Source organism: Branchiostoma lanceolatum, chromosome 5 (genome assembly GCF_035083965.1).
Source record: "Branchiostoma lanceolatum isolate klBraLanc5 chromosome 5, klBraLanc5.hap2, whole genome shotgun sequence".
In the NCBI taxonomy this organism is placed as follows: Eukaryota; Metazoa; Chordata; class Leptocardii; order Amphioxiformes; family Branchiostomatidae; genus Branchiostoma; species Branchiostoma lanceolatum.
In genome coordinates, this window is record NC_089726.1 from 25,534,376 (window position 1) to 25,548,097 (window position 13,722).

Genomic DNA, 13,722 nt, shown 5'->3' on the forward strand with positions numbered 1-13,722 from the left:
CAAGTCCACAATGCTTAACATTGTCATTGTACATATTTTCCTAGACAAGGTGGGAAGGGTAAGAATAACTAAGTCAAATGAGTTGAGATAAAACGATAACTAGAATCAAGAAGTAAGTAAGCAAACACTGTCCTCCAGATAATCTTTAGTTTTGGAAAAAAATACAATTACAGTAAATACGATATACAAAATAGGGAAAAAACATTGCCATGTATGTACGAAAAGTCGGAAAATCTAAAACTGGAATGAACAAGAAAAAACAGTTTGAATGGAATGTGATATCGTGTCGAGTTCGTTAAAATGATTTACTGCAAGTTTCACATTACAGAAGAGATTCCATAGATTATTATTGTGAGAATTTGTCACCATAATCACTAAGCAAACATGACATTGTAATTGAATTCTGTGAAAGATCAATGCTGCTAGTTTTTCCCGTGAGCTTTATTTACAGACTAACCAGTTTTAGACTCTTTCATTCAAAGTCTTCGCTTCTGTTTATACAGATACGTTATGGAATGCAACATAGTGTTCTTATGAATGACCGTCCACATGGCCTACCTTTGGATGAGGTGACTCTTCCTCAGGTCCTGAAGAAATGTGGATATTCTACCCACATCATCGGGAAGTGGCATTTGGGATTCTTTAAAAAGGAATATTTACCATTACAGAGAGGGTTTGATACATTTTTTGGTAAGATCATATATTTCAAAGATTACATATATTACGTATCCGTACACTTTAAATAGATGAAAATAGCCGTGAAACGTTTTAACCTATTGCTGCATGTTTGGTACATGTTATTCTTATCAATTGTAATCTGGTATATTTTTTGAATAGTACATGCTTTCAGTCCCATGTTTTTTTAAACAATATTGAAAGAGGGGAACAAATTTTGATATATTACGAGGTGAATCAGACTAAGACGCTTTTTGTGCCAAAGCAGGTTCATTTTTGTATGAAACAAAATAAATCGACCAAAACGTTTATATTGAGATTGTGTTTGTTTGAATTAACATGGTTATGATGAAATTTGAGGTTGAAATAGCCGGTTATAGCTAATCTGATTATATCGTGTGCCATCTTAGATTTTGACCGATGACGTAATCAAATATGCATCAAATATGAATATTAAATCATAAAAGTGATAGTGAATTACATTGGTCAAGGAGGTTTCCTCCTTGCATTGGTTGATATTGATATGAGAAAATATGTGCAGTTTAAAAAGGCAGCCCTAGAATTACATTGTAAAATCCAAAATTAGCTACTTTTTCCATATGTGGCTTTCAGAAACCGGTTGCCATAGTATCATGAAAACATTGATTAGTTATTTCATTAAATTCAAATTGTTGCCAACGAAATTTTGTCCTGGGGACCAAGTTTGGTTGTTTAGCGTAAGTCATTCAGATTTTATATGACATCATGACATGGCGAAGGCCTAAAAAGTGCCCGCTTGTCTGAATAGCGTTAGTTACAAAAGGCGATGTTCACTATTTTGTGCATGAATTATGATAATAAGAAGAAATTGTTTACACCTAATCATGTCAAAATGTCCCTTATAGAGTACTTAAACTATAAATATATGTGTACAACCCGCGAAAATTGTCACCAAATAAAGCTATATTTGTAGAACACATTGTAGGGTCAGTTTTGACCTCATACGGTAAGATAAGTCGTATAAAGCTAATGTGGTTGGAGATTTAAGGGTAACAATACAATAAAACACACACTTTAATATAAACGCTACACTGTATACATGCATCAGCAGAGACGTCATCTTGGGAGTTTTCAAATAAAAGTTAATGATAATAATCTAGCAAAAAATAAACCATGTTATATGCCATGTTATATGCCAATACTAAACATGTTATATTTTCTCTCTATACCTGTTGATGCAAAAAAATGCATTTTGGAAGTACCACTCGTCCGTCACTGAGAGAATGGTGGCATTTTTGTGGTGACGCAACCAATATTCACGATGCTCAAGATAGCATACTTTCACCATGTCCAATAATATCAAACTTCATAAACGCAAATGACGCTACGCAGACGGCGCGGCCGCCATAATACAATAACTATAGCTTCAAATCCGTAATCTTTGAAATCTGACCTCTGCCCTTTGGTATCCGTTCAACACTGTCCCGTGTTCGCGTGTTATGCGGAGGGTCCTGCTGCTTCTGAGTATTACCCTTATTACAGAATTGTATGAAAAAACCCTTTCCTTAAATACTTTCAATCTTCTCACCCTTTTTCTCACCCTTCTCACCCTGACGTTTTTAGGCCAACGGCCTGTAAGTTGTCAGCCTCGCTATGAACGCTCTCCATACTTCTCTGTCCTCAGCCATTTTCTTCACTATTTGGAAGTTTGGTTCTTCTCTTCTAGTAATCTCAACGATTTGGTCTAGCTACCTCTTTCTTGGTCTGCCTGCTGGCCTATTCTTTTTAGGTGTCCAGTTGAAGATTCTTTTTACATCTCTGTCCTCTGGCATTCTGTGCAGGTGTCCAAACCACTTCAGTTGATTTCTTTCAACCAATGCCAGTATTGGCTCAACGGACAGTGTTTGGCGAATGACCTCGTTTCTGATTTTATCCTTTCTGTTGACTCCAAAGATGAGCCGCAGTACTCTCATCTCGGTTGCTTGTACCCTACTTTTCAGTTTTTTAGTTAGGGTCCAGACTTCACTTCCGTATAGCAGGACTGGTCTCAGTATGGTAGTATAAATGCAAGTTTTAACGTCTCTGGTTAAGTTCTTCTCCTTTAAGAGGGGGTACAGGGCGCATAAGTGAATTTTTGGTGAATTCTGCAATCCTCTTGTTGTTTCCCTCCTCCTCCTTACCTTAAATACTTTCAATACTTCCTTTTTTTAATTGATCTAAAGTTCAATAACGCGTGTTCTTAGTACCATTAACCTCAATTCCAGGACACCAAGTGTTAAAGCTACATGCTACAGTATGAAATGCCACCATATGAATAGTTTTGCTACCTATTTTTATCATCATTATTTTAGAACATCCTACTCCCTACCCCAGGAGCAATTAAAAACACGACCAGAGGACTTCAAGAGAATTATAGACAAAACTTAAAAGTTCCGCTTTATTACCATAGGAAGCTGCTAGAAGGCCCAATGTGCAGCCTCTTTATTGTTTTTTTCCTGCACCTATCTACTTAGCTACTGCAATGAACAATCCGCAGCATATAGATACATTCGATTGTTTACGTTCTTGAATTACGTTTGGTTTTAGCAGTTTTATATTTTTGATATGCCGACTAGGTAGCTTTTATACGTTTTTCTTCTTCTTTTACTTTGGTGTATTCAGGCTTTCTCGGCGGTGGTGAGGACTACTGGACACATAGAATACCTAATGAAAAAGTAGGGACGCCGGAAGAATACAGAGCTTTGGACTTACGGGATCAGTTTTCAGCAGTCTTGGATCAAAATGGAACGTATTCTACTCATCTCTATACCAACCGATCTTTGGAGATTATTCATCGACATAAAATGAACAAGGTAGGGCAAAGCTAAGTTTTGATGCTCATCAATCGGGGATACATTTGAAAGGATACGGCTTTGCAGTCCATAGTCTCGATTAATGTTCGTCTGTATCCAGGCGCAGTGTTTATGGTATTTTCAATATCATGACTGTTTTGTATTTCTTATGCATGACATATTTCAAACGTAATTCGACACGGTTATTTTATCATGTTGTTTAAACTCACGCGATAGCAAGTGTCTTTTCAACATAGCTGATGTCAAACACTCCTTTGATATTTAAACAATCTAGGGCGCACCGACGGGAAACTCATTATGCGTTTATCACGTGAACTTCCCATGCCACTCAGCGTTCTTGGAATTGACACAAAATGATTTTCTCTAATAGCGTCAAGAAAGTAGTTGGAAAAGTAAGGGCTTTCCTATCGTTGTAACTGAATTATGTGCATACTAACGATCATTGTTCTTCAAGTATAACGCTATAAGAAAGACTGAAGTAAACGACAATGGGTAACCCTAGCACAATCCTTCATTATAGTCATGCTCGAACGGCGCTAAATTCCCGCAAAAAAAATTGCAGACTTTACAGATTTTAATCTTTTTTCAGAGCAGTTGATATTTCATCGCAAAGTGCCCGCGCCAACTTTCACGTCTTTTTTGAAATAAATGACATTTTGAGTAAAGCGGACAATCTCTAGCACTAGGTCACATGTATCTAGACAGGGCTTTGCTGGGATTCCTGGAACTGTGTGCCGATGATGGTAATGGGTTTGCAGGAATGTAGTGTGCATCCTTTAATTGCAAACGTAAAACATACATTTATAACTTGAAAATGATATTGATTAACTGATATGACATCTGTCTTCCCTTCCTTTACAGGCTATCTTTAACTATCTACCCCTCAACTGCCTGCTGTTTTGTATCTGAAACATTACTCAGACACAAATGTCTGTTGACCATTGACAAGTATTAACAGACTGAAATGTATACATTTCCCAGATCATAACGGTGGAGAAGGACGGGTCAGCAGGAGAGTTCTTATTGTCTGAATTATTAAATGATGCGCGATTACATGTCAAGAACAAATGGAAGAATAACTGAAGTCCAAACTAGACAGAAAGAGGAATTTTAATCCGTAATTACCAAAGCCAAAGGGCAGTCCCTCTAAATGATGAATCGACTAGTACAAGGGGTAGTGGGGGGACGAATTCCGCGCCTTTGAGTTTACACCAAATTCCCTTTAACTCTCAAGCCACTCACTGGTCGACCATGGTAGACTCGCAACCACGTAGTGTCTTGTGGGGAATTCGGATATCGGACTCGGTTCCCAGTTCTGTATCCACCAGGATCCGAGATAACTCCCGTCTTGCAAATAATCCGAACTTCAAACATATTTGCAAATATACAAAAAAAGAAAGATACGAGTAAACATATTTGTACCCGAAACGTTTCAAGTATCCAGACGTATACGGCGCCGGAATTGTCGGATTTGAGGTTCATAAGGTAAACGCCATAATGCACATTCCGGATCGGCCGGCTTATTATCCGTCAGGCCATTTCGTACAGTGAGAATTTGAACAAACATATTTTTTTCTACTTATAACCTCAAAAATATTTTTTAAAAAGACTAGAAACGTTTGTTTAAAGGTTTTTAAATCTAAAAAAAATACCAGGTAGTGACGAATTTTACCTTAAGTAATTACTTGGTCCGGCATCTTGGATGTTGACCGATAACGTCATTAAATTGGCAAATTTTGAATATCAAATCATGAAAGTTACATTAGAATAAATACAATGTTAATAATGTAAGGAAGCAATTGTGGTTGAGCAAAAATAACCTAAAGACCTCCTTGTTTAACCAACTTTGGTAGCCCTGCTACACGTCGTTCAGAAGCAATAGTTAAAGCTTTCCTTTATGTTTTCCCAACAGTATTTCCCAAAAAATCAGCCCTGTTTACCTTTGTTTATCTATGTCTTGGATAAAACATTGCTATCTAAACATCCAAATTACATAACCAGTCTATGAACGGTTATAAGTTTGCATTCGTGTGCAAGGGCGCAGACTAGTGACAAAACTATACACTAAAGAAAATAGACAAACAAGTGTGACCTAAACTACTTTTAAACCTGCATCCACAAATTAGAATAAGACCTACCATCCTACCATACATTATGTTATTCAATTTTTAATCACAGCACACAAAAGAAGACATCTTTTATTTCAATCATACCATCTTCTTTAAAAAAACTCTGTTGTCTACAGCCGATGTTCCTGTACTTACCTTTCCAAGCTGTCCACGCCCCTCTGGAGGCCCCGGAGGAGTACATAAACCAGTACAACCATATCAAGAGCAACAACATGGCAATATACGCTGCTGTAGCAACAGCGATGGACGAAGCTGTTGGAAATATAACCCGCGCTCTCAAGGAATCAGGTTTATGGGAGAACTCTGTGCTATTTTTCTCTACTGGTCAGTATACATTTTTCAGCTTCAAAAATTGCCGTCATATTCTAGTATGAAATTATGATAGCTTCTCAGTAATCATGGAAATAAGGTCTTCATTTGCCTATTTTTCTATCAAGCAACATTCCTTTCTATCTCAATTAAAAATACCACGTGGTTGAATAGTCCTTTTATTGGTTTACGAAATGTCCTCTTAAATTATGTCAATTAGAATCAGATGTCCGTGAATACATCCAATCAGTTACATATGTTACATGTTTGAGAGTCCCTTCGTGAAATGCATTAGGCGTATAATCTTTCCTCATTATCTATGCAAAATTTATCTGATTTTCAAAATTCGTTTCTAATTAAGTAAATCATTATTCAAGCTATCTACGCACCAAAAATCATTATCATCAGTCACATCCATCGCCCATGCCGCCTGCTTTTGTCAGATATCACATTGAATAACTGTACCATACCGTTTCACTGGACAAAGTCAGAATACTGGACACTAAGCAGGACTACTTTATGAGAGGTATAAAGGAGGCCATATACATCAGGGCACTTCATTCATCACTCAACAGAGACGGTGGGCGTTATAAGCTTCCTTGCTCGTTTGACCAGTTACTGACGTCACGTATCCGTAATAGAACGTGTCAGCAAAGTCACGTGTTCGTACATCTCACGCCTGGCTGCTTTTTGAACGAATTGGATAGATTCCACATAGAATGAAGTAATTTGCATTTAGCTAACTTTCTGGGAATAATCTTTGATTGATAATCTTCCTTTTTTACGAATACTATTTTACAATATATAACCCAAAAGTACATTAAAAACAGAATGAAAATATAGGTATGCATGTTCTTTTTAAAGATATCCACGGGCACGGTAGTGAAAAACTTCAAATACCAATATGATGGTTGTAACGTTGCCGTCTTGGATTTGACCAATGGCGCCATTAAATCTGAATAAATTAAACTATATCTAAAAGTAATACTAAATTTTACATGTCATTACTTATGATGCTAATGATGTAGGGGAAGAGGTCTGGGCTAACTTTAAAAAAAATGAAACCTGATTTTTTACAATCTGAAATCATTCAATGTTGTAGAATAAGTCAGAAAGCTGTTGCAGTGGCATTATAAAAAAAATCAACTTATAATATTGTTATAAAACTGGCATACCTCCCCGACCCTCTTTAATTTACTCGGGAACTGTTATGTGCATAAAGAAGGGTGAAATATTAAGGAATACAGAAAACATTGCAGATTGCTAAAATCTGGGATTGAATCCAACGACCTCCCGGATCGGGATCACCCCTTATTTCTAATGTATACACGTATATACTCCTTGGAACAAGGAATCATTAGAAATAATAGGCGATCGCGATCCCGGTGCATCGCCATGTTTGTCATTTGCCCTTATTACTTTGCTGCAGACCCCGCTAGGAAAATATCATCGTCAGAAAATAATAACTCTGTGACAAGCCGGGATTCGCCTAACATTTACTAGTGTTCTGTTGTTCCCAGAGTGATACATATGTTTTGTCACATCATAGCAACCTGTGATGCTATCTCTGATCAAAACCTACTGAATCTGACAGATTTCCACCACTCTTCCTATGTATTACTCTGACCTCGCTAAACAAACATTGAAATCACTCATGATACCAAAGATAGCAACGGGCAAGTATCTTCATGGTCCAGTATTTTTGCGATTTCTTATTCCTAGGCCCAAACACTTCATACCAAAATAAAGCATTCCGTGATGATGTTTATCAAGGAAAAATGTATTCCTTTAGATTTCATCCTCCCGAGGTTATACTCAGGTAAATAGTCGGGCCTGATCTGTAGGAGTAACGCTAGATTTATTCCTTACAGTTTCAACCAGGTTGCAGTGCTGGTTAATGTTCTAAAAGGGTACAGATTTTTTTCCGCTTCAACGGATATGTATAGGTTTACTCTACTCAGGCAGTCCTGTACCGTACGTAAGTAAATTTGATGCGCGATTTGCGTGTTCTTATGTTCCGATTACGTATTTCTTACGCCTTGCCACTTTTAACAGTTTTCTTTCGAAACGTTTCATTATAGCAATGAGTTAATTCTATACGTCTTTTAATCATGACTTGAAGAATGGATGGTGTGGCCTCTATGTTTGTGCTGTCTACTCTCTACGCAAACATTTAGGTAATTGCAGATAGTAAGTTCGCGAGGGTGTGTAAAAACAATCTATTGAGAGATATACGGCTGCCAGATGGATGGATGTGCTAGCAAAATGACAAAACAGGATTTTAGACCTAATAACCTTGGCTAGGTTCGTAGCTATGGCATCTAAAGTTATAATTTGGCCTAAGGATTTATTGTCTCTCAAAGTCGTTCCGAAAAAAAAAAAATATTTATTTATTTTATTTTATTCAAATTGCAACAGGCAATACATGACCACCCAGGCAGCAGTAGCTAATTTTGGGCGTCTAACACAGCACATACAGTTACAATGTTGAAAACAATGTTGAAAATGATTACAATGTTGAAAATGATTTTATCTTACAATATCTAAAGATGCTCATATATGCAAAAGTTATATTCAACCCAAAAATGATGTTAAGTATCAACATTTCTCTAAACCTGAGCATTACTCTAATTTTCGGGAGAGACATCCTTGTGGCAGCTGATTATCACTACAACCGGTGAAAAATTCTCTGCTCCAGGATCTCCGCAGCGACCTTGCTAGGTTAATTATTTTATGATATCGATCATATATTAATGAATTATCAAAAGACTATCAGGCTTTCAATGACCCCAAACACGCATCAAAATCTATAAAGGCTTGAAGCCAGGTTAGAGAAAAGGGCAGGAAGGTTCTTGAGTGACCATTACAGCCTCCAGACTTAAACACAAATGAGAATTTCCGGTGTGGCACGTAGACCTCAGAACATTGCTGAGCTGGAGACCATTGCCGGCGAAAAATGGGCAACTATTCGTAAAGAGAGCTGCCAGAAGCTTTTGACAGACTATCGTTACCGTTTGCACCAGGTAATTGCAGGTTAGACCGAAATTATGTGTGCTGCACGGAGTACTAAAGACCCTCTTTGGGGCTGAATAATTTGGCAACCTTCCTTTTTGTGCGAAAGTTGCAATTTTGGGTGAACAATGAAGCAATTATTGACATTGCCCTGATATTAGATTGCAATAAACTATCTGTTTGCCACTTATCACTATTTAGTAATATTCTGCAGTTGTATTGTTCCTCATTTTTCCAAAATGTCCAAAATGTGAAGGGGGTGAATGATTTTGCATGCAGCTGTAGGGTTAAAATAGCTTCGAAATTGTGCGATTCTATAAATATTGTTTCTAACACCACAAACTTTTACCTGTGATATATCTGCAATCGTCTTTCGATTTAAGTGGTTATACATCTCATATACTTTGCACGCTCTATGTTACCGGGGTTTGGTTGCGTTAAATGTTTTTAACGCCATGCAACTTCAAACAATGCTGAACGGTGGTCCAAACCCATTACACTTCCCGCCGCCAATAGATACCTGCTTCCAATAAAGCCATCGAATTTCAGGGGCAGACGATAAAAAAAATTGCAGCTGAAGTGTGACGGAGTCAGCACCCACGATACCACGAAAGGCAAAGAGAAGAGAGTGGATGGGTACTAGGTAGTATGCTCAAAAGAGAGAAAAAAATGATTGCTAAGACATTGATGCATATTTTTCATATCAACAGATAATGGAGCAAGTAAATCTGGTAGCAACTGGCCCCTTAGAGGATTCAAAAACACTCTTTGGGAAGGAGGTGTCCGGGGTGTGGGCTTTGTCAGCAGCCCGCTCCTAAAATCTAAAGGAACAACATCTGATGCACTGATCCATATTTCTGATTGGTTCCCCACCATTGTAAGATTAGCAGGTGGATCAAACATTGGAACAAAACCTCTGGATGGATATGACGTTTGGGACACCATAAGGTATGTGAAGCATGAATTTATTTTTGGAACTCTTGAAAGTCTTTGTCCGGATTGCTAGAGGAGAACAGTATTCAAATTATTCAAAGGATGCGTGCACACTGTAAATGAATTAACGCATGGAGTAAACGACCTTTTTATGGCAGTCCTTTTAATATACTGTAATTACAGTATAACTTTATTCTATTTCTGTTTCGGCTATTCCCAAAACCTAAAACTGTCCAAAAATGAATTCAGATAATACTCAGGTAGTTAATACTGATAGCTTTTGAACAAAAAGTGAACATAAAATGGTGCCTTATCGTCTGCTAACACGTTTGTTTTCAATGTCAACCACGTCAAAATCATAATGACGCCATATCTGACTGACATCCTTCTTGATCAGCCATCTTGGATCTGCAATCTTTTACTAAGACTTTTTCAATGTTTTTTTAAATGTTTTGTAGGATAAATACAATCTATAGTGGCGAAATTCGAGTGACAAAAACCTAACCATACCTTTTATTATGTGTTTCATTGTCTTGTATTTCGACCAATGACCTCATCCGATTAGAATAAGTCATCAATAAGTAATTACAAATGTACTTTGAGTTACTTTGATGCTCATGAAAAACAAGTTGGGATTAGTAAGAAAACCAGGAAACATCATTGTTCAAACCTAGATTAGTAAAAAAAGTACACTATGCTTGTCAAAATCCCGTTGAAAAAAAATAGATTTTTAGATTGTCTGGAAAATAATACATTTGTATAAAATGGTTGATAAATATCAACAGAATATCATAATTTGAACGTACGAATGATATAACGGTGCAGCATGCCATTGGTGCAGTCTGTTCTTGGACTTGTCTTTTGAATAAAACATAAATAGTTACTTGAGCAATCGGATAGCATTTTGAAACGCATATCTTTCGTCAGGGACTAGGGATGGGACTGAAAAACAAGGTTTTATATCGAAACTCAGAATAGATATGTCAATAAGGTTAAGACAATTTAGATAATTTAGGATGTCTTGAAGTAATCTTAAAATGTCGACTGCATAGTATTACCAAATGTTTAAAAGACAAGGAAAAGACCTGTCACAACATCTACACTGATTTGCTTCGAGTGTGTAGAATTATCATCAAGTCATTTCACTGGGCGAAAAAGACTTTTAAATACAGTCATATACGAGCAGGGATATTTCTGCATTTGTAACGTTAACAAATATTTCCTTGATTCCAATTTTCCACCAGCTATTGACATAGATCCCAAAGGGCAGCGTCAGGGATATCATAATTCCCTAGGTCAAAGAATGTCAATTGACCGTATTCTGAAAAAAAACCCAAGTAGGTTAGATTATGAGGCAAAAATACACCCTTGTTCGAATAAATGCAACATAGACATGAGAAGTCCGTCACATTGCTGTTTATGGTGACTTTTACTGAAATTTATAACAATAGTATAAGTTTGTCATCTTTGTGTTGCCATGGTAACGGGTTTCTGACGGGTATATTCTTATTTCGGTTTGAACCATGAGGTTTCTAAGATTTTTTGATCAACCACACTAGGCACGAGCGGGGCTTCGGGGTTCGGTAGAGCCGAACTCTGTCTGAGCGAGCCCCGTAGGGGCGAGTTAGGTAGGAAACGACCTTTTAAATATAGCAAATTTCTGCTTAATTTCGTTATCCAACTCACAACATTCAAACGATTTATCATCGGCGAGACATCTACTACCAATCTAGAGTAGATTGCGGGCCTAAAAGTTGTTTACAACAAAAATATTCGGCATTTTTATTGTCGGAATTTGCTCGATTTCCGGCTAACTCCGTTACCAGCAGTACCACTCCTGTCGCAGCACGCCGCTGCTGCACAACATGATGACATAGCGGCTAGCCAATCAGAGGGAGGAAAATTTGACATGTTACCCACAGTTCTCGCCAAAGTTTTATATCATCAAGGAGGTTGGTCTCATCTGAAGCTCATGTTGTCGCATATTTGCCCCCACCCTCCCCACAATTATCAAGTCTCCATTGTACCAAGATTATAGCGGGTTTGGAGAGGCAAAGTCGCGTCAAGGTGCTAATTACTCCGATATGCATGCATTCATCTCACGCCGAGCGCTTGGCAAAGATGCTTTGTTTTCACGGGTGTGACCCGGCGATAATGACTTCGTGTGGGGCGACTTCGATTTCAGTGACTTTGAGGAGGACTTTATAACATTAGAGTAACAAGAATACAAAATGGAAGATGATCTCTCTAACACGGCACGAAATCTGGTATTTAAGCATACTTAAATGCAGCGTAAACGCGACGTTTATTCACTATTTCCGCAACTTAACGACCCCTGTACGTCTGCTTAAATTTTGCATATAAGGTGCCCTTTCCGAAAGTACGTTCAGGTACGTTTCTGCACTTCTTCACGTGTATTTACGTGACTTTTCGACGCGTAAAGGCGTCGTTAAGGACAATTTTTCCGTACGTTCCAACACGGAAAGTGTAAGTTTCTTGAGACCTTTCCGTACCCTTTCGTCCATCTTTATCACACATTTCCGTCGCGATTCCCCCAACGTTTATGTGCCGTTCACACAGCTTGAAAGGTTACCTAAAGCTATACCTTTCCTCGGTATTTCCTTGACCTTTTTACGACATTAGCGTGCTACAAACGTGGTATCTGCAAGGCGTAAAGGCGTCGTTATGGACAATCTTTAGTTCGTTCAGGTACGTTTCTGCACTTCTTCACGTGTATTTACGCGACTATTCGACGTGTAAAGGCGTCGTTAAGGACAATTTTTCCGTCCGTTCCAAGACGGAAAGTGTTAGCTTATTGAGACCTTTCCGTACCATTTCGTCCATCTTTATCACCCATTTCCATCACGATTCTCCCTACGTTTATGTGCCGTTCACACAGCTTGAAAGGTTACCTAAAGCTGTACCTTTCCTCGGGCTTTCCGTGACCTTTTTAAGACCTTAACGTGCTACAAACGTGGTATCTGCAAGGCGTAAAGGCGTCGTTATGGACAATCTTTCCGTACCTTTACGGAAGATCCAACACGGAAAGACATTTAATTCCGTAATCTTTCGTCCATCTTTATAATCTATTTCCGTCACGATTTCCCTACGTTCATGTGCCGTTCACGCAGCCTAAGGACTACCTAAAGCTATACCTTTCCTGGTGTTTTCCGTAGCCTTTTTATGAGCTTAACGTGCTAAAAACACGAGCTTAACGTGCTAAAAACACGAGCTTAACGTGCTAAAACGTAGTCTCTACAATAAGTTTCCTTTTCATTACACAGTATCTAATTTAATCCTTTACGACGACTTAACTTGCTACGGATGGCTTAAACATTCCGAAACCTTACATAGACAGGTAAATATGAATATGAAAGGCAACAGGGCCGATAAAAGTTAAGAACAATTTATTTCAAAGATGATAATACTGCATAAAAACGTGTTACACCATTATAGCGAGACCCCTCCCCATCTTTACAAATAAACACATACAAAATTGAATAAATGATTTCTTACATATGGACTACCAGTTTCATCTTTAAAAAAATGTCACCTTATACCAAACATCGATAAACTATTCAGGCTATTCCTTACCCCAACTACTGACTATTACAATGTACTTCCAAGTGGCCTAGCTAACTATTACATCGACACCAAAACGTAACCCCTAACACTAACTTTTCTTCCCTCCCGTATCTTATTAGCCTGGATGCCAGTCCCCCAAACTCTAAAATATCTTTCGTGACGATAGATATTTCAGAGTTTGGGGGTCTGGCATTCAGGCTAGTATCTTATTAGCCTCTACCAGGCTCCGCGGATCGCTAGGAAAATAG

At 38.0% G+C, this 13,722-nt stretch overlaps 1 protein-coding gene across 4 annotated transcripts in view; it reads left to right on the forward strand.

Moving 5' to 3' along the window:
• The window catches only part of LOC136435845 (arylsulfatase B-like), a 32,890-nt gene that overhangs the window by 4,949 nt on the left and 14,219 nt on the right, over nucleotides 1–13,722 (forward strand). For all 4 annotated transcript variants that reach the window (XM_066429558.1, XM_066429559.1, XM_066429557.1 and 1 more), the window contains exons 4-7: nucleotides 504–690; nucleotides 3,316–3,506; nucleotides 5,752–5,959; nucleotides 9,667–9,904. In XM_066429558.1, the coding sequence (XP_066285655.1) occupies nucleotides 504–690; nucleotides 3,316–3,506; nucleotides 5,752–5,959; nucleotides 9,667–9,904 (824 nt within the window). The remainder of the gene's footprint in view (nucleotides 1–503; nucleotides 691–3,315; nucleotides 3,507–5,751; nucleotides 5,960–9,666; nucleotides 9,905–13,722) is intronic.